General features: G+C 47.0%; 1 protein-coding gene across 1 annotated transcript in view; it reads right to left on the reverse strand.

Annotated features, from left to right (window-relative positions):
* ADRB2 (adrenoceptor beta 2) overlaps positions 1 to 20,619 on the reverse strand; it is a 49,666-nt gene extending 29,047 nt beyond the window's left edge. Inside the window, exon 1 of the mRNA XM_019534943.1 lies at positions 19,422 to 20,619. Within this exon, the coding sequence (XP_019390488.1) occupies positions 19,422 to 20,565 (1,144 nt within the window). The 5' untranslated portion in view covers positions 20,566 to 20,619. The remainder of the gene's footprint in view (positions 1 to 19,421) is intronic.
* Positions 20,620 to 27,467: the final 6,848 nt, after the last annotated feature.

Here is a 27,467-nt window from a genome sequence, read left to right on the forward strand (position 1 = left end):
CCTTCAAGAGTAAATTGGATGCTTATCTTGCTGGGGTCCTATGACCCCAGCTGACTTCCTGCCCTTTGGGCAGGGGGCTGGACTCGATGATCTCTCGAGGTCCCTTCCAGCCCTGATGTCTATGAAATCTATGAAAAGTCAGGGGATTTAAGTTGAGTAACTCCAGAAAGGAGGAGGGGAAAAAAATGGGAAAAACTACTATAAGATGGGAGATCAGGAGCTGGCCACATGAGCTGCTGGCCACTTTTCATGCAGTCTCCATTTGTCAAGATGTGGATGGTGATCTGGGAAGGTGGATGCTAACAGGAGAACCCTTTTAGGGATAAGCAAAGTTAATAAATAAAAAGAGAGAGGGGGACTTTAGCCCTCACAAAAATGAGAAGCTCAAAGGCTGAGTCGAGTTCTACCACAGGACCTGTAACTGGATTGTCAGCCCCAAGCTGTCCGCATCAGGAGTCTGCCCCTGTAGAAAACATGACGACTGAAAAAAAGTAGTGTGGCGACTTATTTGCCTCCTGGTTGTTGAGCCTTTTAGGCATCATGGTTTCAAGCTTTCCTCCTCTCAGGCAGGGTGCAAGTGTTTATGTTTAAAAAAAAAATGAATACAGGTTCTTCACCAGTGAGACTTTAAGACAATCCCATGTACTGTGATAGTCACAGGTACATTGGGAGGGCTGCCAACACCGCGTGACCCTTCCCCAACCTGGTGCACAGCTCTGCCAAAGCCTCTCCAGCCTGAGCAGCACCACCTAATGCTCCCCAGTCACCTGCCATCCAGGCTGTTCTGCTAACTCCTCTCTCAGCCCTGCAGTGCAGCACTTCTATTGCTTAAAGCAGGCAAAGCAGCCTTTCTACCGAGCTCTGTCCCAGGTTCCTTTGTGACCTAGGGCTCCTGGGTACCTCAGTGGGGATTACACTACACATCCACCACATCACACTTCTTGAAGGCCTAATTCATTAATGTTTCTGAAGTACTTCTGTGATAGCTGGTATCTTGACTGACACTGGTGACTTGAACTCGATACCCCCAGAGCTGAAAGTATCTATTTCTTTAGCTGGAAGTAAACAACTGGAAAACAAAACCAGACTACCCAGCTTGGAGATGCAACATACTCTGGGGTGGGCTCAGAGGGGCCCCAGTGCATTATCGTTTGAAGCGTTTTTGCTATTGTTGTCCTAATTCTGGTGCCCCCCACACATTACAGACTGTGAGCTCAGATAGCCAAAATATGCTCCTGAGATAAAGTCAGACTTCCAGCTCTGCCATGACCCATGCACTGTGTCCCCCTGCTACTTCAGTCCTGGGGTCTTCTTTTTGAGACGGGGCTCTGGGGAACAGCGTTTACATGTCCGAGCCTGTTATCACTTTTATAAAGAAACACTGCCCACTTCTGATTTTAATAACACTCACTTCCTGATCTGCTGGGGCTCCATGTTTGCTGTACTCGAGCCTCAGAAGGTGGTGTTATTTTTGTCAGCACCCACCAGTCCACAGGAAGTTAGCCTTTGTGCGGCTATTCAGTCTCATCTGAGCAATGCTGTGTCACAGGAGCACACACTGGATGATCTAGCCTAATTTAAATTGAACGTAGGCACCAAAACCAGAAGACTGACTTTGACCAAAGGAGACCCCATCAGTGCAGCTCAGAGCTCTCAGAGGATTGAATTAACAACCTTGAGTGATAAGGCTCTGTGCACCCTTGCTCAAGTGTCTCAGTCCGAGACTCACTGAGCATGGTCAAATCATACTGGACTATGCTAATCTTTCATTCAGGTAAGGTAGAGTATATTTTTGCCTCCATCACGTAGGCTCCCATGTTTGCAGCATCTTGGCAAAGTAAAGTGCCTCTTGCCAAGATTGCTCTATGAAGTCATTGTCTGGACCAACAGCTGCAGACTGGTTGGCCCCCAACTTCCAGTAACAGCATGTGAGAAAATGCAAGCGTCAGTGCTTATTGCAGTGGACTGCATGTGAAATGAGGCTTGGGCGTGTGTGGAGATGCCACTGCGAGCGTAGTCATTGATGAACGAGGCGGCTGTTCACAGACGTTCCCAGAACCAAACCAGAGGGAGGCCCAGCTCAACACCACTCCTAGCAAGGAGGAGCTCTCATTCGACTGACTTATCAGTGAGTCATGTCACCGCCCCTGCAGGGAAGGAGTCTGCTGAAACACTTCTCATGCTGTAGGTAGCTGAAGCTAAAAGCAAAGAGGGGGTGATGAATACAGCTGGAGGGGTGGGGGGCAGGGATAAGTAACAGGTAAAGGGACAGGCTGAGATGCCATGTATAGATGAGTCTAAAGGTACAGACAGTGTTCAGATATGTGTGGTGGCTGGCTGTTTTTCATCGGCAAAACAGCCTCGCACACTCTGCTGCCCAGTAGGGAATTGATGGTTTTTGGGGAGAGTATAAAACACCTTTCAGTTTTTCATTACCACAGTCATGACCATTACTGCCAAAGACAGCAGAATAGATCTTGTGCTGGGGCAATTGGGTTTCATATCAGTTTTCTATGAAGCTGAACCACTGGATTTCAACAGTTTTAAAAACAGCAATAACGTACCTACACTAGTGAGTCACATAGCCCTCACCTCAGATAAATTCACATGAGGTCCTAGACACGTTGGTCATGTGTATTCTTCTTCCACCTAACAGAGGGGGAGCAGCGTGCAGTCACCTTTCAAGGATGTCTTTTTAGAATCATTTCTAGAAACCTTCTTAAAACCATTATTTGGACTAGCAGGAAGGTGTGGCAACTCGGGCTACATGGAGTTCCCCAGCTAACCCTGAACAAAAAACAGTTTCAGGATCTGGAAACCCCCAGGACAAAGCCTGGCTCTACACATTTCTCAGAAAGATCCTTTTCAAAGAAGGTTCGATACAGTGTAGGAAGGTAACAAGAATCACAGAGCAGAGGTGTGTCCCATTTGATTCTGGCAACAGCTCTAGCTGTGACCTTCGTCACGCTATTAAGTCCAATATAGACTTTGTTCTGCCATTTTTACTACTTTAGTTATAGGCATTGGAAAGTGAAGGACCCAGGTGAAGATGAAACTTATGGGCCAGACCTACCAGCTATCTGCATCATCTTCATTAGGTTCTGGGCTCAGCTTAGGGCCCAAATAAAGATTGGATTGGATTGTCACCCCCCACGGTCCTAATACAAACTGGTTGTCAACCTATTGCACTTGGGGTTGTTTAGAAGCTTCACTGAAGATTTCTTCCATTGTGAGGGTCCATGATGAAAAGCCATATAACTAGAGGCACATGGTCAAACCCATTCCTATTTCAATTTCATGTACTCCCTTGGAGGTGCATTCTTGTGCCTATCCCCATGACATGAAATGGCACAAGTAAAAGTGCCCATGAATTTTGGGCTCAGGGTATTGATTCTGCAGTTTATAACCTACAGCTCTGATAAACAAGGATATAAGCAACACAGGAGTTTATTGCGCCTGTCTCTGGAGACCCAAGTTTACATCCTTCCAGATGATGTGAACTGAAAATGATGGCGAATTCCAAGCAGGGACTAGCTCCTGGCGATCGCCATTGCCTTTCTCCAGCTCTAGCAGTGCAAATAAGCCTACTGAAGGTTTTATCCAGCCTGAAAGAATACTGGAGTGCCAAAGTATTGGTGCAGCCTGCTCTATGTCTGTTCCTGCAGCCTCCCAGCTCAGAGGGTTTGTCAAGGGTATGATGGAGGAACCACAGTGCTGTTGCTCTGTAGTGTTCCCTAATTTCAGGATTTAGCACAAACACCATTTCTTTGCACCTTGGGCACTGCCTCATGCAGTTTGGCTGGATCTGGGAATCAAACCTCTGCTTTCCATTATGCTGCTTCATATATCTGCTAACAACTTAGTGTGACCATCAAGTCTTGGAAAGCTTGCAGTGGTCATCTTACACTGGCCATAAACTGAATGCCAACCCTTGGGCACTTAAATCTGTAGCTGCAATTCTAAGCTACTGCAAGAACTTTTTTTTGCAACAAGAACTCTGCTCCTTTGCTGATTCCATGCACAGATAAGAAAAAAATACGCCAGTGTTTGAAAGTGGAGGAAGAGGATATTTTTGCAAAGCAGCTTTTACTGTTACTAAGACAATCACTAACCAAGCAAGAACTTCCTTCTTTCCTTGCTTTCTCACACTGTCAGTCTCTCTGAACTGGGTACTGAGTGCACTCATGGAGCCTATTCGATTCATGGCAGATGGACAAAATACAACCCCACTCAAGTCACAATCACCTGGCGAGAAGTAAAGCTACTTTGCCTGATGTGTTGTCCTCAAACCAATAGCTCCCATAGTTCAGTCTTAAACCCAGCTTTGCCCTCCTGAGCCAGATTTCTATCCCTACTTTATGTCAAAAAGATCTGCTCATCCTCTCCCTCCTTAGATATTTTTTCTGAGGTAGCTGCTTGCTGATCCAGTGTTTCATGCTGCAGTAAAATAGTGCTGCTTCTGTCAGACCAGAAGGAGAAGAGAAATCATCAGAGGCAAAAATACCAGCTAACACACAGAACAAAGATAGAAATAAATGTTTTTTTATCCTTTTTTGTCACCTTCCCTAACCTGCTTCTGTAGTATTGGAGTAATTTCTGGACTCAACATTAATAGTCTCTGAAAGAGTATATTAGGAACTAGCTAGCCCAAGGTGAGGAGATTCATATTAGCAGGCCCACCAGCCCTGGCAACAAATTGTTGTGAGAAGCAGTCATCTTTTGCTGACATTTGAAACCAGCAAAACTAATCCCTGGTTTAGCTGCATTGTTGTCAAAGGAGCTTGACCATTGCTGCTAAGCATCCCTGAAAATGGCTCACTGTGGCTCATTATTTCCATGAGCTGCTTTCCTCTCACTGGGAAACCCTTTCTTGTCCACTGCTCCATCCACCATTGCCTCTTTCCCAATTCCCTGCAAAAAGGTCTGTCAAGCTTTTGTGGCCCAGAATTTGTAACCACCAGTACTCAAGGTGTGATGTGACTGGCATCCTAGCCAATTCCCTTGGAGAACTGGTCATTTGGGCTGGGTAGTCAATCTACAGCTGAATTGACTGGGCAAGGACTTCAGCATCAGTCATAGTGAGATTCAAAGTCATACTTCTGGACCCACAATGAAATACCTTAACTGCTCTGCTACCAGACCACCTTCCTGCTGGTTGGTTCGGTTCCCTTTATGTTCCCATAATCCAGCAGGAGGAAGGGAAGCTCAGAATGCAGTTACATGGTCCCATGACTTCTTCCACTTCTCTTCTCTTTCAGTCCTTGCCTTTCCTGTATGAAATTCCCTTTCCTTGCTCTCACCTCGAGGTTCCTTCAAGCACCTCGGGCTTTGTTTTCCCTGTTGTCCCTTCTCCTACACTTTACTTCATTCCATCTCATGGGGGACCCTACTCTCAGAACAATCTCCACTTGCCCCTCCAAACTTTCCCTTTAGCATCACTATCTTCATCACTGATCTCCCGCTCTTGCCATTTTGGCAGATTTTTGAGTTCCCTTCGATTGCAAGTGTAGCTGCATTGTTGTTGGTAGATTTTAACCAGGGACAAGTTTAGCCCTTACGCTATTGTGGACTTTCATTATTTTTATCTTGGGTCTTACAGTTTTTACTTGGAATTTTATCTTGGAGTTGTGATTATATGGCAATGTTAAAGTTTGTTTTTCAAAAGAAGTCTCCAATCCTCATGGCACTAGGGAAAGCTTGAAAATGTGACCCCTGAATGCTCCAAACCGACAAGGAAAACAGAGAGACTAAAGAGTTCAGCATTAAAAGAACCCTCAGCTTATCTCATGGCTGGGGGTGGGGGAGGATCTATTTCATAGTTTTCCAGTGCTGGAGGTGGGCAATATTACTAATTAATGATTAGTCACTTGTTTTATAGTAGTGGCTAGGAACCTCAGCCATGGTCCCTGTATCCTACAGTACCAGTGCTATACAAATAGATAATGGAATGATGGTCCCTGCTCCAATAATTTACTGTTATTGTATTAGGCATTAGAAAGAACTTGTATTCAGCACAAAAATATTCCTTAAACCACATTAGGTTTGATGTAGGCCTGTAGCATCACAGGCACAGTGACACAAGGAAAAGATAGGCCACTATCCAGTGCCTCCAGAGCTTTTGTAGGCATTGTGTGTGTGGTCCATTGCCTTAGAATACAACAGCACTGCCTTGAGGTGATGTGTATCTCCATCTCAGAGGGTGCAACGAGCCTGATAAAGCCTGCTCCCGCAGCAGTTATCCATGGTATCGCCGTTACGCTCCCAGAGACTGGAAGGGGGCACTGGAACGCATGTGTGATGGGCACTCAGGGATGGTTAGAGCAGGATGTTGCTCCAGCCCACGATTATGAAAGCTGGGGAGCCAAGGCTTTGTTCTGGCTTGATTTGTGTTTTCTTTAATTCATTTTTATTTCCTCTAGCCAAAGTAAACAAGTCACGCCTAGAAAGAACAGTGCTGTCTGCCTTCAGGCTGAGATGGGTGACACTACTAATGTGTGCTGCGTCCTTCCGTTTCCTTACAGGGAATGGCATGGGCCCTTTGCCTCAGATCAGGTACCAGAATGAGAAGCAAAGGAGTCAGGTACAGTGCGGCTGGACAAGTCATGCCACCCAGAATGCGACCCCTGCCTCCACTCCCTTCTCCCTGTCCCCAGCGCTGGCAGTGTACAGTATGTCAACACCTTTTATTGCTACTGAAAACCAACCAACAACTGTTGCTTACAGTCTGCTAGCAAATGTCAGCAGAGAGCAAGCCATAGCGGGGGGACGGATCAGGACTGGAGAAGAACAGCATGTACACAGTGCTTTCCATGTGGGAGACACAAAGATGTTCATTCAGGTCTAGGTAGTATAAGAGGCCTCTTGGCAGGATTTTCGGGCTAGAAATAAGCTCTCTCGGGAGTCCCTTTCAGAGGGGATTCGCTCCCCTCCCTGATGCAGGGACTGCCCCCAGCCTCCCTGACATCATTTCACCAGTTTTTTCAAGACAAAGCTCGATGGTATCATTAGTAGGTGATGTCCTTTTCCAGGCAATAGGCTCATAGAAAAAGAGGGCTGGAAAGCACCTCAGGAAGTCGCCTAGTCTAATCCACTGCTCTAGGCAGGATTGTCTCTGTTCATATCGTCCCACCCAAAGGTTTGTGTGACCTGCGCTGAAAACTTCTGCTGATGGGAGATCCTACAGCCCCTCTAGGTCAACTTGGGCCAGTGCTTAACCACTCATAGTTTGAAGTTGGATACTAGGAGCAACTTTCTGTCTCGCTGCAATGTAACCCCATTATTTCTGGTCCCGTCTCCAGTAGACAGAGATTAATTGATCATCATCCTTTTTTATAACTGCCCTTTCTCTATTTAGAGCTGGTTATCAAATCCTCCCTTGTACCCCTGCCTTTCCCTCTCCCTCTTCCTTCCTCCTTTCCATGCTTCGTCTCTGTGTCCTCTCATGCTCCCCAGCCACACTGAACGAGTAGGAACTCACCGAGCTTCTGACAGTGCAATCTGCTAAGCCCTGTTCGCTCTCCTACACATCAGTTAAGGGCTGTGGTTTTCCGTTCCTGGGCCAGGTACAGACATTACACTCTTACTGGTATAAGTGATTGGAAACCCGCCTATACCTGTAACACACAGACTGGTTTAAAAATGACAGAGTCCTGTCCAAGATCTGCTCCCCCCGCCCCTACCAAAGGGCTAATATGCTCTGTATGCTATCGATCTCAACTACGCCACTTACAGAAACCACGTAACTTAGATCGACTCTGCCTCAGGCTTTTTGAATGCCTGTATCTAGTCCTGGTTTTTCAAGGCAGGGCCCTCCCTCAGTGCCCTTCCATGTAGCTGCCTTGGGCTTCTACCATCTCTTTGGCCATGTGAAAACAGAAAGCACCTGGAGCTGAATGAGTCGAGAGCTGAACTTCCAGAAGAAACTCTGTTTGGCTTTGTAGGGTTTATCCCGCATGCAGTCTCCTGAGCCAGAGAGTATGCTGACAGGGTGTTTATTGTGGAGCAAGCTTACTCCCAGAAGGACCACGTTGCCCAAGCTGACCCAGTGACCACATGAGAGCTCATTTCTCTCTCTTAAAAGGATTTTCATTTTGACATTCTCCTTAAATTACATGTTAAGAGTGATGGAGAAACAGAGGGCCCATGACTGAAAGATGGGATGGGATGAAGCACAAAGAGTGATTCCAATCTAACCTTGATTTGGCATTGGTGGGAGTTACTCTAAATCTATGCATGTCTGAGAGGAGAAAAAAACAACTGCACTAGGGGTCAAATTACATGCCTGCATGTGGTCTGAGGGGCAAAGCAGCACCCTGCACAAGCTTCTGGGGTCAAGCTGAAGGAGATGGATGCCTCCACCTCTTTGTTCAGGCTGTGCTTAAAACCTCCCAATCTAGCCCTAGCAAAACACCAAGTGAAATGAGCCTGGTCTATTCAAAAGAGATTTGCCACAGCAAGCAGTCCATCATGACTATGAAAGGCGCTTGGTCCAAACATAAAATCTCTGCAATCATTTATTGCCCATGCTAATAACTGTGCTTCATATACCATGCTGTTACAGAGCTTAATACTGATTGATCCCCAGTGGTAGCATTGACTTTGGCGTTAACTCCTGATTTATACCTGTGCCGCTGGCAGCAGAATCCAGCTCTAAAATGATTCCGCTCCTGAATACAAGGCAGTAATGTTAATCTATAGCTCTGAAGTTCACAATACGGATTTGCACAGGATCTAATGATACACTGCTTTGAACAGTCCCTTTGCTTTAGAAAAGGGGATGCGAAGACCTACTGAAAGTACCTGGAAAGAAGGTGGGTTCACCAGAGGATGGTACTGGTAATTTGGAGAGGGATCTAGAAGCAGGGGTGGTGGGCAGAGCAAGATTTCTGAGGGTCAGGAGGCAGTGGTCATTGCAAGGCAGTAAATATTCACTGTAGCATTACCTCTTATCTTGGCTTTCTGTCATACAAATATGTGTGTGTGTGTGTGTGTGTGTGTGTGTGTGTGTGTGTGTGTGTGTGTGTGTGTGTGTGTGTTTTTTTTCTCTTTTTTTTTTTTGCTCAGTAGATTGATTAGAAAAACTTTATGCCCAGGAACTCAGGAATCAACCATTATCAAAAGGGGCATGTAAAGGCAAAAGTTTGAGTGTAAATCTTGACCATCTACAATAAACCATAGTAATAAAATTGCACTAGTTTTGTAGTAGTACCCCTCCTTTATGCTATATGTTAGGTTCTGAGATTGCTACATTATTGAAAGAATTAAACAATTAAAGCACGGTCCTCTCTTTTCTCAATTTGTAGTAATGTTGTAACTATCCATCACCTCTACTGCAGACAGAAACATTTCACTTAAATATCACCGGAAGATCTGTTTTGTTGAACAATCTGCTTTTGGGCCTGGATTATAAGGTACTCGCTCAGTTTTCATTCAGTTCTTACTTGGGCAAAGCTCCTATTAAATTCAGTGAACTTGAGCAAAGTAAAAATTGGATAAGGACCTTAAGATTTGGCTCTTGGTCCGGGCAACATTGCTACCAGATCAGTGGGGCTAAGGAGCAGGCATTTAGCCTTCTGTGGTCCAGCTATGGTGAGACTCGGACAGAAAGAGTAAGGCTCTGAGCTGTATTGTTCCAGTAAGAGAGATGGCTGCAGGCTCGCATGCAAGCTCTGTGGCAAGAGGCCTCTGCTCCCACCCAAAGCTGCATGAAGTGTTTCCTCCCCGCTGCAGTTATAAGATTAAGGAGGGATTTTCACACTTGCATGCACTTGAGAAAAAAAAATATTTATACCAGGACAAAGGACTTGGCAGGGATATCTCTGAGGCCTCTTTGATGTTTATACATTTCTCAGGATTCAAATAAAACTGCAGAATTCAGCTAGAGTTTGAACAACCTGACACTGAGAAAAGAGATGACCTGGAGGCTGTTGTCAGGTATGTCTCCAAAGATTTAGTAACAATTCCTTCCTCCCAGTTCAAATGTTCCTGTTGCTTGAGTCATTTTCCTAGTTTCCCACAGTAATATCATGATGACATCACTATAATGCATTACATCACTGTGGGATCAAACTGAAGAGAAAGCAGGATGGGGAAAGAAGCAGCTATGGTTCAAACAAAAAGGACTTAGGAAAGTGTTGTGCATGGCCTTTAAGGGTAAAATGCTTTTTCCCTGTGGTGCGACATAACTCAGACTTTACTCCAGTGAGAAGCTCCCATTTTAAAGTTTGGGCCTGTTGGGGGCTGCATGTCCTCAACTCTCACTAAAAGTCTGGCTCTTAATACCTCAGGGGCCGCCCAGTCAGAAGAACACTTGTATCTCTCTGTAGGGCTCTTAGGCCCTTTGAAAAGCAGCAACTATAACAGAAAAAAATTATCAAAATTTGTGAAGCTGTAATGACTTTGGTAGCACTGATTCAACCCCTTCCCTGCTCAAGCCATGCCATGCCTCTGTAAAGCCCTACTGTTTTTCGGAAGGGGTAATGTTGAAATGTGCAGGGCATGCGAACTCTTTTCCTACCAAGAAGCTGGTCAGGGTTTTAAGTGGCATGAAGAATGCCAAATGTATTTACATTGCCACACTCTGGGCTCGGTTTCTGGATGGCTTTTTTCATTTTTTTCTCATTCTTTCACTGTCGTGATGAGTGTTTTGAACAGTGAGAACTTTTATAGCCATCAGGATGCAGGCCAGAAAACTATCAAGCTTTCCCAAAAGCCCCTTGAGGTTGCTCCAGTCCCTTAAAGGAGCTGTCAACTCATTAAAGATACAACTGGAAAGGATCTAACAAGGACCCCGATGGTCCCTCCCTGAACATGCAGGACTGTCCTCAAGGGCACATGTTGTGATCTAGCAGGTGTTTCTCTGATGGCTCACTGGAATATCAGCACTGAAAACTAGCAACAAAAGATTTTAAAAAGCTGTTGATAAATACTTGACAGCACTTCTTAAGCAGTCCTGTTCCATGGCACATGTACAGGATTCATTCAAGACAGTGCTGCAGTGCTTGCAAAATGAACTGTCAGAAGAGCAAAAGGGTTGTTTGAAAGCCGTTTAGACTGATGGCCCTGAACTCTGAGATAAGACAATGAGAGAGCTCAGCTCTTTATAGGATCAGGCCTCAGGAGATGAAGGCCTTTTGCAGGCTCCACAAGGTTTTTCAAGCCTGTGCACTAACACGTGAATGGGGCTTTTTTCAAGCCCTGGAAAGTCCACTGGAAAAGCCTGAGAGAACATGGGGAAAAATAGTTGGCCAAGACCACAGTAAAAGAACTTTTAAACAAGGACGCTTGAACAGAAGCAATACCATAAATACTCTTTATTTAAACACACATGGCAAACAATAGGGCCTGCAATAAATACTCCAACTTCGACCATACACATTTTCATAGATATGAATCTTTATAGAACTGCCTAGAAAAACAAAAATAACTGTACATTTGACTTATATCTATTTATTTATATTTTTGTGCAAAAAATGACCTTATGTAGGACAGTAAACAAGAAAACATTTCCCGACACACTCTTGCTGACATCAGCAATATTGCACAGAAATTCACATGACCGCTCCTGGCTTTGGAGAGGTAAGAAGACTGAAGGAAAGGTGTCATTATGGCAACAGAGGAATGATACATTCATGTTTATGTTAAAGAGCTCTTAAGAACTTGAAGCCTCCTAAAATATTTGTGCCTAATTCATCTCTCCATTACACTCTGATTCCAGCTAATGGAGGGGTGAATCTGGGTTTCATGTTGGAGTCTTATGGATAGGCCCAGCTAACACTATGGATGAGGGATGGACCAGCAGGTTATACAAGTAGCCTGTGGCTGCCCCCCTCTCTACAACAGACATGTGATCCATGCAGAACTCTAGCTGTCAGCATGGAGTGTGCTATATTCATCTAAACTGCTTTGCTGATACCTGTTGGAGCACCTCTCCATTGAAGATTAGCTTGGGTGTAATCGGCTCTATATTCTACCATCATGGGCCCCAATCCTATAGCCACTGGTAGCACAAGTGAACTGCTGTGCCCTTCTGGAACTCAGGTTGTCTTCAACCTGGTTCCACCTGAGCAAAGCACTATGCTATCAGCTGCAGGCTTGGGGGCTTAAGCTATTGCCATAGGGCTTCTGGCAAGCTGCAATGCTGGGCCATAACTTAATCATCCTGCTTTGCAGTATCACAGGAAATAGCTAGTACTGTGGACTTCCTCCCTCCCATCCTGCTCCTAAAGGATGGATGTGGGGAGAACAGGGTCTAACCAACCTATTTGCAAAACAAGTGTGAGTTCACAGGAAGCACCGTGCATCTGTCGCAAACAGGTTTGTCTGAAGTGGGGGAAAAGAGTTAAGGATAAAGCTCATTTTGAAAATATTGTCAATGAGAAAATAACAATGGTATGGAACATCAGTGTGGATAGGTGCATTAGCACAGACAGCAGAGATCTTCAGTGAGAAAGGGACCGTTCCATGCTCACAAAATACTAAGCAGTGCCTGGGCTCTTGCATGGGAGCTAGAGTAACCAAACATTAAATGTCTGTGGGTCTAATTTATGAATACCCTATAAACCACAACATAATGTTTAAATGAACATGTGGCTGCTTATATCTGCCTCTGACAGGTTCACTATCCAAAGCCTAGTTTTTCAGAAAAGCTCAGAACCATTTAGGCATCAGACTAAGAATTATTTGATATCTGGCCCTAGGCACATGCACTGAAACATCACTGATTTGGGTTTACAGGGGAGATAGGCTGGAAAGGACATTTTGCCCCATATATATCAGAGGTTGATAACTTGCTCCAGCAACCCTTTTTTTCTTCCCTGTTTCAGTGGGATAACAGTTTTCTTTACACTGGTGGTTCTTTGCTCTGAACAGCAAACAAGAGACCAATCAAAATAAACAGTGGACAGAGCTTGCTGCCAAAAGAATGAACCGAAATCACGGAAGCTAATCTTGTCAGAAAATGGATTAGCTACGCTGGGGAAAAGAAGCAAGCAGAACAAGTGGAGAGAAAAGGTGAATGGGAGAGATGCAGCAAGAAAGAGAGAGAGAAACAAAGTCTGGCCGTCTTAGCAGCATGGGTGCCTCTAGCCCATGTAGTTAGGACAGCTGTAACACGGGTAGGGAGGGAGATGCTTTCAAGGGGATTTCAGCATTCTGTTGACTCCTGGCTGACACACTCCAAATTGGAGGGATCATGCAATGACAAAAATATCTCCCTTCTAGTAAGCAAATAAATAAATAAATAACACCTTTTAAAAAGTGCAAAGGCCCATGACTTGAGGGAGCTGAGGAGCACAGCATGTTCTGGCTCCCCCCACTCACTCTCTGTCCAGAGAGGCAGAGGCTCCTTCCTGTTTCTTCAATTTTTTTTTTTTTTATTAAGCTCAGCCTGTTCCCAAGCATTTCTGGGTATCTGGTAACCAGCTGACCACCCTCCCACTGTTTCAGTATAGTTCTTGTAATCACCCTTAAATAAGGCACCAAGAGCAAACCTAGTCAAACTCTGGCTGTTTCACAGAAGCAAAATGCCTGAACCAAAATTGCTGGGAGAGGTGTAGGTATAGATTGCCATACACGATTACTGGCATCTCAGTCACTCACACTTTGGGTCCATAAGAATCTTGCTAGCTTGCAGCCTTTGCTCACCCTTATATATCTGCCCATACACAGACTTCAATATCACATTACAGTATAATAACATTCACTGACAAGCAGCTCCTCTCATTAGTAGTTTCCTATAGCAATCAGCAGTCAGAAAATTGGCTAAGTTCTGTCAGTCTGTGTCATATGTTCAGAACAAAGAAAGCAGAGCAAAGATAGCAAGATGCTATAGAAACCTGTGCTGGGCATGAAATAAATCCAGTGTAGGCAGAATCAGACTCTGAATAAGAGGTGCTGAAGCCTACATCTGAACCAGAATTACTCGAGGATTTAGAACAGGGCTAACAGTATTTTAAAAGAGCAGTGAGCCAAATGCATTACTGAGAGTCTGGATTAGCCTGTTTCTAATATGTTAACAGTGCCCACTGCACTTCAATGATAATCTAAAAGTGCAGTGAGTTTCAATTCATTTTTGGAGACCCAGAGCCTGCAGAATGCAGAAGCCCTCCGGGAATGTCTCCAGAGGCAAGACTTGACACAGTGTAGCAACTCTTAAATGCTATACCTATTTGAAGGGTGAAGCAAAGAGTTATCACTGGAAAATTTTAGCTGCCAAAGGTAAAAAATGACTTGGGGATCTACAGCTAGGATGCTATTTTGTGATGAGGCAAAGCAGGAACTACAACACTGAACTAGACTGAATGATTTAAAAAAATACTTTTTTTCCTCAAAGTGCAAAAGGTAATGGATGTAGTGGCCACTATGATATCTATTTACAAGTAACTGTACATATCATTACACAAGGAGTCAAGATTCTCCAGTTTCTTCCAAGTCAGTTTCACTGACTTTGCAGGGATTAGGCAAGGTATAAATCAGCAGCACAGCACGTAGCCTTAGATGGGTTCAGTGGAGTGAATCCAATATGGTGTTTCATTTGAGTAAAGGAGGGGTTTGGTAGGACTTTTTCCCACTAGAGAAAATAGGACTGTGTATTTTATTGTGGATATAACACACTCTTGAGTTAGACTCTTTGTTGGTGAAACTAGTAATCACTGAAATCACTTTACAGAGCTGGAGAGTTGGCTCAAACACTCTGGTTATATATACCTATTTCAGTCTTGTCTAGGTTGTTTGGTTCTTCATTACAAAATTACCACACAAGAGATCTTCTTTTCTAGCCATTATTTTAATCTTTGTGTGGTAGTTACCATGAAGGCCTGTTTATTGTGTGTGTTGTATGGTGGCTGACTGATTTCACAGCACTCTTTCTTTTTGTGCTTTTAAATATGATATGTCTTTGGAAGGCCACCAAAGTTTAATGGGCCTAATTCCAAAGTGAGATTTTGACTGCGTAAGACCAGAGTAATATCTAAGTAAGCACCTGAGGATTAGCTTCATTTTTTCTGTGGATTTCAGAAGGAACTGTTAAGTATTACCTTCAACTTCTGGGGCTCTCAGCAGTTCGCAACCCCCTAGTTGTTTTGCTACTGTTGCTTTAGAAAAAAGACATGCAATCTGCAGCAATTGTAAGTGGACCTGCGTGAATCATCTTGGCTCATCCGAACTGTGTGCCCACATCACATTATCTAGGTCTCCTTCCCAGCCTTATAGTGAATAATCTATTGCTACTTCATCTTTCCACAGTCTAGTGCTTTGAACCTCAATGTTGTTCTGAAATAAACTACTTTGCATCTTTGGCTATACAGAGCAACAGCATTTGAAATTTGAGTGTAAGATGCCATATAAATGTGGTAGCTGTTTGGGTGCCACCTACCACAATGGCATCCTCATTTGTGACTAGAGCTCCTATATCCAACTGTCATGCAAACAGGAACAAACAATAATAATTGCAATATATGAACAGCACTGTAATACTGGTATATTTATTTGTACTGAGGGTCAGATTTTGCTCCCATGAAAGTCTGTGTGAATTTGGTTAATTGGGCCCTTGCTAAAGAGAAAGCTAACTTCCATTTATGAGAGCTGATGCCATTTTCCCCCTACTAGCTCATTCAGTCTTTTAAGGCCCCTCCAACTGGTAATATCCTCTATGCCACATATACATATAATTCTATTCATGGGTGTATAATCATACACATTATATATTATAGCATATGTTATTATAGTCAATTATACTGCAAGCAACTTGTTGTTGCTATTATGAAACTAAGAACATGGGCAAGGAGATCAGTTGTCACTACTGGGAAGTTAATTTTCACTTCCTCTAGGGTGCTATGTAATAGTAATATCCACACTTGCTGATGTAGACAATTCAGCATGTATGTGATGAATATGTGTGTTTACATGCACATTCTGTACTGTACATTGGTGTCCTGTATCCAATTCCTTGTACTGTACGAAACAAGCTTCATTAACAAACAGCGCCTGATTCCCTGCGTTCCTAAGTCTTGCGCTGTGTCAGGTTTCATTTTGCTAGGACAGCCTGTTAATGTTTATCTTCAGAGATAATGTTTTTGTAGACCCAATGACTTCTTCAGCAGCAGTTGCATACTCCAAAATGTTACCACTCTATATGTTTGCTTGAGCTGCTTTAAAATTTAAAAACTGAATACAGGAATTAAATTGTACATGGGATCTACTTATGACCTTACATTGACAGCAGAGGGAGATGCACCAGGCAAAATCCTTAAAGCAAACCCTGCTCTCTGCTTGGTGCTAGGGGGCGGCCAATGATCATAGACCAACCTGAACACCCTGAAACTCACCACACATAGGATATTAATAGATAATGGATGAGGAAAATGCTCTCTCAGGACATATTCCCTTTTTCTGCATCTACTTTGGGCTTGGTCCTACAGTCCTGATTCAGGACAGCTAGTCATGCACTCATTCTTTTTGCAGTAGAACAGAAGGATGAACCTCAATCTATTTCTTTTTCTCAGCCACTCTTCCTAAGTGATCAGAGCACATTGCTGTAGAGAGGAGGAAATGGAAATTTCAACATGTCCTTCCCTAAAAGCCAAAGCTTTATGTCTACATGAGCCTATATAGTTCAGACTGGTTCTGAGATTCATTCACTACTGCCTGCGCTTCGTACCATCGTTTCTGTCAGTGTGGAGTAATTGCAAGGGGGTGTAAAGCATTATTAGACTGGGATGGTAGTACTGACCCTCATTTATACTGGTGCAGATAACGACCCAAAGTGCAGGACAATGGCAAACTGGCCTCTAAGACCAAAAATGGGTGATGACTGGTTATTTTCATGTTTCTCCATATTGGAATGTGCCGTGCGTTTTAAAGAAATGCCAGGCATCTTTTGTATGAATTCTGTTGCCATCATTTTATATTCCACTTGCTACATTTTTAAAGGAGACTTGACTAATACACATGAGAGCTCCTTAGCTTTCCATGCACACACATGCTTTAGAGGAGCCCAAGTCAGTATTTTCAGTGGCCAAAAAGATATGAGCCAGTGACACTGCTTTTAGCATGCAGATGGTAGGCATAGTGCGGACACGTTGTGCAGAGCAGTGCAACCGCCCAAGTGCTGGGACTGCAATGATCTGTCTGTAGAAACTCACACTCCCTTGTGTCACATGGGGCCTACTTTCTCTCTTATAACCTTGTCCCATAAAGACAACAGCAAACCTGCAGAAGACAGGATGTCAGTATCTATTGCCCAAGTCTCCAATCTCCTGTAACACCAAAGATGCTGCAAGTCTTTCCCTTGGTTACAACAGCTCTTCCCTTCTCCCCACCCTCCAAGTGCAGGAAACATTGCCAAAAAGCTTCCCCAGGCATTTTGTTCTCCAATAGGGCTTTTCTATTACCTCAATAACTGCTTTGCTCACTGCACAATTTAATTCCCAAATTGACTGTGCACAAAGTTGACAAGATTAAGGAGACAATTGAAAAAAGGGCAACAGAGCTGCTTGTTCTTCCCAGCTGTTGAACAAGATGGTTGGAGAGAGGTGAAAAAGTAGGGCATGTTTTGGCAGAGCAATGTACACAAGGGAAACTCACCAAAGACTTAGTGTGGCCAGGGGAGGTTTCCCCCATTATGGTCCCAGCCAGGTAGTGCGTGGGTCACATGGACACTACCTGGGGTATCCATCCATTGCATCTGGCTTGCAGCTGTCAGATCAAACCACAGCCCTAGCCTGAATAGGAGCCACCTGCAGATTTCTGATGGAGGTGCACACAGCTTGGCCCCTGCAGGCCAGCTCTCCCAGTGACAGTCTCTGTAGCTGTCCTCACTGGACATGGTAAAGCCTAGGATGATCTTAGCCCTAGCAGCTGCTGAGTGCCCAGGAAGCTATTGAGAAACTGCCCTGTGTCCCAGAAGTAAAGCAGTGCAATAAGAACAAAGGGAGAAGATAACCTGCGCTCTGCAGCAGCTGCTCGTCTGACTGTGCAGCAAGTGGTCCCTCTTCAATCCACTGGCAATACCCCTGAGAAACGCAGCACTGGATGCTCTGGGGAGAGAGTTTTGTCCTTCCAGCCCCTTGGCAGCAGCATTGAGCTGACTGCCAGCCCCATCCCTGGTATTTTGTTCACTCCTGCTTGACATTTCCTCCCCACGGTAGGATTCCTAGGAGCCCCTCGAGCCTGGGCACCAGATTCAGAGCCCCCTGCCCTCAGCAGGATGCGGGCAGTGAGCAGGGGCTGCCTACTCAAGCCAGACAGACAGCCGGGGGAAGGTCCCTGGCCCAGGCGGGGGGCACTAGTGAACCAGCAGAGCAGCAACACGGGAACGGCCCAGGAGCCAGGGGCAGGCTGACACCCCGCTGCGCTCCCCGCTCTTTGCAGCCCTTCAAAGCACGAGGGATCGCTGATCGCTCCCTGCCACCGCGGATCCGAGAAGGGCCCGTGTCGCTGCTCTCTCCCGCCTCCCCCCGCACCTGTCCGCCCGCGTCTGAGCATCAGCTTCCCTCTGACAGCCCCCGGCCCGCCGCCCGCGGCGCGCCCCGGCCGGGCTGGGCCAGGGCCGGGAGCCGAGATGCGGGGCTTCAAGAGCTGGCAGGAGGGGAGAGGAAAGACCCGAGGGGCTGCGGGCTTCGGGCCGCCCTGGCAGTGCTGGTCGCGATGCACGTCTGTACACCGTGTCCTGCCAGCCCCGCCGCGCGGCCCAGCCAAGGGGAACTAAGCACCCAAACCCCTCGCCACGTGTTCAGCGCAGCCGGGGCCACGGCCGTGGCTGTCGGAAGCCTTCGGCCCCCCGCGCCCTCGGCCAGGCCGTGGGAGGCCGGAAAGACGCCTCCAGCCGGGCCAGCGCTGCCCCCGCCCGGAGCCCGCGGGGGAGGCGTGCAGCACCCCCGGCCCTCCCCCGGCTGATCTGCCCGGCGCGGGCGCGGGTCGGAAGCGCGCCGGAAAAGCGTCGCTTAACAACAAGTTGTCTGCCCAACTTTCTACAGGTGCCCGCGGCTGAGAGCATCCGCAGCGCTGGGGGGGGAGGGGAGGGGCAGGCTTCCGACCCGAGCCCTCTCCCGCCGATGCCCAGCCCCCGAGAGGAGGCAGCTCCGCGGTTCAGGCCACGGTGAAGACGAAGATGATGATGATGATGATGACGGTTCTAACTAGAGCTCTGAGGTAGATCAACACAGGGACAAGGACACCACAAAAGTCACCCGCTCCTCCCGGGCCGAGCCTGCTACACAGGCTGAAAATAACCCCCCGGCGCGCCTATAAATAGGTCCTTGCTACAGCGGTTGTGCATCCGCGCACCCCGGGCAGGCACCTCCCGGCCGTCCTCTGGCCGCCGCGTGCCCTTTCGCCCCTAAGGAAGGCCGAGCCCTACAACGCGGAGAGCTGGGTGCTCGGGTTGCCCCCCGGGGGCTCGGGGCGACCACTGGGCACAGTACCTTGACAGTGCAACAAGCCTCCTCGGGCCGCGCCGGCACCTCCCTCGCACAGCAGCTCGCAAGTCTTATCCGGCCCCGCGGGGTAGCCGTTGTCGTCCTCGTGGAAGTCGCTCCTGCCGTTGCTGTTGGAGTAGCCGTTGGCGTAGAGCTTGAGGGCGGAGCGGCGCAGGCACAGCAGCTCCTGGAAGGCGAACCTGAAGTCCGGGCTGCGGCAGTAGATGAGCGGGTTGAAGGCGGAATTGACGTAGCCCAGCCAGTTGAGGAGCATGTACAGGTACTTGGGGATGATGTCGTCCTGGATGACGTGCACGATGTTGACGATGAAGAAGGGCAGCCAGCACAGCGTGAAGGTGCCCATGATGATGCCCAGGGTCTTCAGGGCTTTGTGCTCCTTGAGGCAGAACTTGGAGGCGCGCCGGCCCGGCCGGCCGTTGTGCTCGGGCTGCTGCCCGCCCTGGACGTGGAACTGGTCGATCTTCTTCAGCTGCTGCTTGGCCACCTGGAAGACCCGGGCGTACACGAAGACCATGACCACCAAGGGCAGGTAGAAGGAGATGATGGAGGAGGCGATGGCGTAGGCCTGGTTGGTGAAGAAGTCGCAGCACGTGGCCTCCTCGTAGCAGGCCCGGGCCTCCGGGCCGTCCGCCCAGTACCAGTGCATGTGGATGGGCAGGAAGGAGGTGAGCGCCGACACGAGCCACACCACGAGGATGACCACGCGGGCCTTGCCCTTGGTCAGCAGGCTCTGGTACTTGAAGGGCGAGGTGATGGCGAAGTAGCGGTCCACGGCGATGACGCACAGGGTCTCGATGCTGGCCGTCACGCACAGCACGTCCAGCGACGTCCAGAACTCGCACCAGAAGTTGCCGAACTGCCACATCCGCAGCATGATGTGGCTGGCGCCGAAGGGCACCACGGCCAGCCCCATCACCAGGTCGGCGCAGGCCAGCGACGTGATGAAGCAGTTGGTGACCGTCTGCAGGCGCTGGAAGCGCGCGATGGCCGTGATCACCAGCATGTTGCCGAAGACGATGGCCAGCACGATGAACGACATGAGCACGCCCATGCCCACCATCCACACGTCCCCCGACAGCGTGGTGTTGTTCGCGCTCTCCAGCCCGCTGGCGTTCCGCGCCGCGGCCATGGCTCCCCGCTGCCGCCGGGCTCCGGCCAGGCCAGCCGCAGCCCCAGCCCCAGCCCCGCCGCCCGCCCCGTCCGGGCAGCAGCCAAGTGTCCCGAGCCCGTTATGTGCCAGGCAGCTTATAGAACAGCCGGGCGTGACATCACAAAGGGCGCAGCCAATGGGCGGCCGGCGGGACACGCAAGCCGACTCGAGCGTTCTGAGCGGGGACCGCGGCGCGGCGCCCGCTGTTCCGCGCGGGACCCGCTCCGCGCAGAGCTCCCGCTACGGCGCCGCCGCTGCGCCCGGCGGGGCGGGGCGGGGCGGGGCGGATCGCTGCTGCCGGCCGCGTCTCAGATCCGCAGCTGCTGCCTGGAGCGGGATGGGCGCGATCACCTCCCCTGCGGGCTCGGGCGGAGGCGAGCGCTCGACTCAGCCCGGGGCTCCCGATCTGCTCGGGACCCCTCAGCCGGGGAGCGGTGACGGCTGCCCCTTCCCTCCCTGCGCCCTGGGACCGTCTCTGACGGCTCGACCCAGGCGCCAGGTGCAGCGGAGCGCGGCGCAGCTTCCTCCTCGGGCCAGCCGGGTGGCGCGGGTAGATCGAGTTCGTCTAGTGCAGCCTTGAGCCGGCCACACCCTCCCTTTTAACTGCAGCACATGATCCCTGGAATCGGATCAGAAAGTGAGTGTAAACTTCCTTCTTCAGGAGGAAAGTGGAGGCTAGATGAAATGCTTGGCTTCGGGACCGGACAAATAATCAGAAGCCCCACAAGAAGAAGACAGGCGCAGAACCTGCCCTCCCCCTCCCTCCAGCTCCCCCAGAAATCAGGACCCTTCTCCGAAAGTCCCACTGATTTCAGTGTGACCCCTCCCAAGGTGAGGGAGAGCTCATATGGGGCCCCTTCAGTATTGTGCAATTCCTGCTTTAGAAGCATGTGCAGAGATCCAGTGTACAAGGATGCTGCAGCTCCCAGGGCTGGTAAGACCAAGATGAGATCTGCAGTGCCCACCCCCCTCCCTCCCTCCCTCCCCAGCAGTTTTGCCAAATGAGCAGGTGGCTTAGACTGAATGCTGACAGAAGTGTATGGAGGATTCAAGGAAGGTGAGGCCAATATCTCAGCCAGTTGTTTGGGTAAGGGCGGGTGTTCTGATAGAGTCTCCAGACACTTAAGGAGCCATGTAGCCTTTTTAATTTACCGTAGAGCAATTCAGCTCATCCTGAGGCCACTAATGGTAATAGAAGGACCTGATCTTTCCTTAGCTTGTGCTGTGATGTACAATTTCTGGTGAGCATAAGGAGAACTTTTGACTCTTGAAAAGTTTCGAGGAGAAGAAGGGTGTACTTGGTAGCCGTTTTGGTCTGAGACAAAAAGACATACAAAAAACTAGAACTCTTGGTTCCAAAATGATACCTTTTATTAGACCAACTGGAAAATGGCAAGAAAAAGGACGGTTTTCTTGCCATTTTCCAGTTGGTCTAATAAAAGGTATCGTTTTGGAACCAAGAGTTCTAGTTTTTTTTTTTAAGTCAAGGAGAAGAAGGCATTTTTATGGACTTTTGTTACCTAATAGCATCTGTTTTTAGGGGGGTTTTTCCCCAGACCAGACTTTGTAATACAGGTTGTACCTGCCTTATCTGCCCGTACGTTAGATTTTCAAAAGACCTTAAATTAGAAGTTAAACTTTTAATTTATATAACTCGTGGTGTGTTCATGGGGTCAGTTGCCTTTTCTCTAATCAGCCTGAAAGCATTGTTGTCCACACACAGCTGTTAACAATTACAGCAGTGACCCAACCACAGTAAAATATGGCCCTGACACAATGTACTCAGTGATTTCCTGAGTATTCAGGACACCAATGCTACTAGGAATATTTGTGATCATATAACTCCAGTGCACTCTGCTTCACCATGCTGAAGCCAGACATAGTTAATCTGTTCATTTAACTTTTAGAAGTATTTTCCCCAGAAGCAAAGAATCAGCTAACTAGGGAATAAAGATGGTGCCAAGCTTCTTGTAGCCTAAGTGAACAGAATGCTGCTGCTTTATGTTTCATTTTTGCTGCTTTTTTTAGAATACAACCATACTGTCTCAGCCCTGCATTTTTCATAGCTAAATTAAATTTCATGCAAGGCATGAGGTCTTTTGGGCTTGTCTTCCAGGTCTCAGGGCTGTGATTTGCATGGTCATTAAAGATCCAAGGGGGCAGAAAGGATTCACAGTTGTGTCACAGCCCAAAATTTTTTTTCTGTCCACAGCCGTGCTATGTATCCATTATCTGTGGCTGCGTGGTGGTGATGCTGTTGGTATATGCATGCTCTTAGACACAAAAGCAGTCCCTTCCTCACAAACGGCCCCAATGATGTCATCCACTGAACTAGCATATGAAGGACTGCAAGTATTTGCAGCATCAGGTACAGGGTTTGTTCAGCTTTTTAGATGAAAGGTGACAGGGAAATGCAAGTATTGTTATGACTAAAGTGGACCAGAGGCAGAGGGCTTCTGATTGATCTTCAGATTTCTGAAGGATTATTAATGTTGAATCGCACTCTAAGGTTCTCAGGACATTAAAGATTCAGTGGTTTTCAAGAGTGTGCCTCGTTTTTCTATTCCTAATAGGAAATTAAATGCAAAAACAGTAAATACCCCAGATGCTCCCATTAGCAAAGTAAACCTGCCAACAGTTACTCTGCTCTGCTTGTTCTTCCCACTGTCTCCGAGGGGCAGTGGTCAGAGCAAGCATCTCAGAACCTGCTGCTTTGAATCCACTAGGTGTCCCATTTCATGTCAGTGCTACTCCTGGTGTATGTAATAGGCCTGAAGATTTTATTAATAGAGCACAACTGTGTATATCAAAGGAAGTTTTGTGGTTTAAGAAAGGGAGGGGGATGTGAGGAAGGGCACTGAACCCTTGAAACAGGAAATAAGATGAAAAGCAATGTCAGTTACTAGGTATTTTCCATGTTGGGCCAGTTTATTTCCCCTGAAGCAGGAAAAACCTCATTTCTGCATACATTTCTTGCCCTGTTCCTGAATACCACTGTTTGCCCAGCCTTCACAATCTTTAATTTATGAAAATAAACAAGTTTTTAAAAATAAAATAGATGGTATACATGGCCCTTGTTTTCCCTGCAAATACCCAAAGCCTTCAGAAAGAATGAGGATTTGACTAAGCAAAGCAGGCTGCATTGCACTAGGGAACAGAAATGACCTTTGCTAAACCATGAGTTTCAATTAACTGGAGGTTGGGTAAAGGGTTTGTGCTCTAATAAACCTGTATCTATAGTTACAGCTGTTCCTAGTGAGGGTAAATCGGCATAGGTACACTGACTTAAACTGAGTTGTGCTAATCTAGGTCAGTGGCCCATAATTGCTTAACACACCTCCATTTACTTGCTTTGAGACAATTTAATGGCTTGCACATTCCATCTCTCCTTTACACATATAGCCACCCCTCCCATGCCCAAAAGCCACACACCTTGAAGTGGAACCACTGAAGGAAATGATTGGGAAAGAGGAATTGTTGACTAGACAATGTTTGAGAAGAGATAAGGACCTGCAGGCAACATGGGGAAGGAAAGCAGAAAGCACAGTAAGAAAGGACAAGTCATGGCACCTCATCTACCTGCCAGTTGAACAGTGCAGCATCAGCTCTGGCTGTGTGTCATGCATGCACAAAAACTCACACACCTTCCAGATACTGACCCACCTCTAACCTCCACGGTGTACTTCAGGGCTGTTTATCAGTCAGGGTGGAGAAAATGACCAGCTCATCTAAAAACTTGATATGTTCTGTCTTTGCTAATTTGTGTTCACCATGAACCACTCTTGTGGTTAATAAAGTAAGATGGAGAAGTTGGGAAAAAGGAAGACTTTCCTGAGGCCCAGGGGCCTGCTAACACACAGAGCTATGTCCCTGATGGGAATGAGGTACAACACTAAGTTTATTAGTGCTCTATTTGATCTGTGGGATTTACATCTTTATAATGACAGCCCTTTGAGTTCTTATATAAAGACAGTCCATTTTACAAATTATTCAGAGCACTATTAACTCACTCATAATCAGCTTTACTAACATGAAAACACAGATGTTGTTGGTTATCCCCAGCTCAATCTTTGAAAGACTTAATTACAATGTCAAGAAATAACAGGCTGGATTTTCTTGTCCATTAGGGAGGACCACTGAAATAAGGCAGAGACTCCCAGCAGAGATTTGAGTTTTGCTACACTAGATTCTGGGCCAGTGTAAATGACCTTATTTATGCCAACAGTGCCAGGAGCATAAATAAGAGCAACATCCCTCCTGCTTTAACTTTCACCGGAGTTTAGAATTGGACATTTCTATAGCAAATTCAGAGACAAAGGGAGAAATAAAAGGGATTCATCTGCACCAGGCTAACGGAAGGCAACCTACTGAATGCCAGCCAACATGGTTTTATTACTGGAAGGTCTTGCCGGACCAACCTCATCTCCTTCTATGACCAGGTGACGCATTGCGTGGACAAGGGAGATGAGGTTGATGTCATTTATCTGGACTTCAAGAAGGCCTTTGGCTCGGTCTCCCATGATGTCCTCATGACCAAGCTGGGGAACTTTGGCCTCAACTATCTCACGGTCCAATGGCTGGGGAACTGGGGTAGGACCCAAAGGGTACTAGTTGACGGGAATAAGTCAATGTGTGGTGCAAGGTCACCAGTGGAGTCCCCCAGGGCTCAGTGCTTGGGCCAGTACTCTTCAATATCTTCATTAAGGACCTGAATTTGGGCATCCGATGTGGACTGGCAAAGTTCATGGACGACACTAAGCTATTGGGGAAGGCGGTCATGCCAGAGGGCAGGCTGGGGATACAGTCTGACCTGGACACGCCTGCAAAGTAGGCAGACCAAAACCTGATGGCATTCAATGTAGAGAAATGCAGGGTACTCCACCTTGGAAGAAAAAAAATAGCATCATACTTATAGGCTTGGTGGTGGTACGCTTGCTAGCACCACAATCAAAAGAGACTTGGGGGTCTTGATTGACCACAACATGAACATGACGCCCAGTGTGATGTCTTGGCCAGCAGAGCAAACCAAACTCTGGCATGAATCTTCCAATGCATCTTGAGCAAAACCAGGGATGTCATCCTCCCACTTTACTCGGCCTTAGTGAGGCCACAGCTGAAATACTGCATCCAGTTTTGGGCCCCCAGTTCAGGAGGGATATGGATAAGCTTGAGAGAGTCCAGAGGAGAGCTACCCATATGATCAAAGGCTAAGAGAGCAAGCCTTACAAGAAGAGGCTGAGGGACATGGGACTCTTCAGCCTGGTGAAAAGAAGGCTCAGGGGGACTTATGTGGCTGCCTATAAGTATATAAAGTGGGGGTGCATCAGAATCTGGGAGAACAGTTGCTCACCAGGGCTCCCAAGGGATAACTAGGTCTAACAGCCACAAACTTCTGGAAGGCCAATTCAGACTCGATAAATGGAAAAACTTCTTTATGGTCCAAGTGTCCAAAGTCTGGAGTAGACTCCCTCAGAGGTGGTGCAAGCACCTACTCTGGACTCATTCAAAAGGCAGACTTCCTGCCTCTGGCAGGGGGGCTGGACTCAATGATCTCACAAGGTCCCTTTCAGCCCCTAATATCTATGAAATCTATGAAATCTATACCTGGGGTGGAATTTTGGCTCAAGAGAAGTCAGTGGACAAGCTCTAATTTATTTTGGTAGGATCAGGCCTGTACCACTGGACTCATCAAAGTACAACCTTCAGAGGCCTCAGGTGCAATCTAAGGCCTCTGCAAACTCTCTTTACCCAAGAAATCTTTGCTTCCATGTTCAGGGCTTTACAGGATTGAGCCTACTCACCCTGAGCTGAAGTGTGCACCCACATACTCCCACTCGCACAGTGTTTGGGTTCTGTATAAGGGCAGAGATTGGCCCCATGCAGAGAGAAGTTCCATAACCAAAAACTTGGCTTAGGTGAAGGCGAAATTGCAGCTACAGCCGTGCTTTGAGTAATTATTAACTTTGAAGATTTTTATTTTTTTTCAGGCAAACCCTCCAACATCAGAAGCCTCAGAATTGCAGAATTAAGGTTTAATTTCTTAGAGGAGGAGTCCAAATGACAAGACCTCTGCCTGGATAGCAAGTGTTTTCTTTGAATGGAAACTATCATACGTACATCTGATGTCAAAATTGCTGCTTTGCCATTACAATAACCTTTCCTCTCTCTTAAGCAAGCACTTTCATTTCATGAGGGGATGAGCACTGTTTCTGTATCTGATGACAGTTGGACAACTGCCTGGCCTAGATCCTGCCAGAGGAGCAACACAATCTAAAAGATATTAAGGAACCCAGCAATTGCTTGGATCCGTCCCAGAGCAAGGTCTGGGGAATGACTGGCTACAAACTGTTGTTTATCTAGTCAAGAGTTAGTAAATTCTGTTACTGGAGATAACCTGGACTGCTTCAGTGATGATTGTATAGTGTTTCTGCTGCTTTTACAGTCATACAGTCCTAACAGTATTGTGGTCACTGATTAAAATCAAGTTCTTGGTTGTCAAGGGCATTTCAGATCTACAAGGAACAGAATAAAGGTAGTGTGCTTATCTTGTTTGAGAAGTGAAACCTCCATTTTGCATTTCCTGCTTTCCTAATGTTTCAGTTTGCTTTAACATTCTTGAAATGTAATATACACTCAAACCACTGCCCTGTGTGTCTGCTGCCATGGAGCCCAGCGGTAGGGATTGGATGCTGTCTCCAGAGCAACTTCATGGGTAAGTTTGACTGTTGTGATGGAGTCTCAACAGAATTAAAAGCCAATGCAAAGGAGACTTCAGTGGGTCATTGCAGTACTTCTATCCAGCATTCTCCTAGAGGCATGGGTGGGTTCAGTTTGTCTTGAATTCAAACAAAAGAGTATGGCAGGAGTCATGTACCTTTTAT

Source organism: Crocodylus porosus, unplaced genomic scaffold (assembly GCF_001723895.1).
Source record: "Crocodylus porosus isolate Cpor-Errol unplaced genomic scaffold, CroPor_comp1, whole genome shotgun sequence".
NCBI classification, from domain to species: domain Eukaryota; kingdom Metazoa; phylum Chordata; order Crocodylia; family Crocodylidae; genus Crocodylus; species Crocodylus porosus.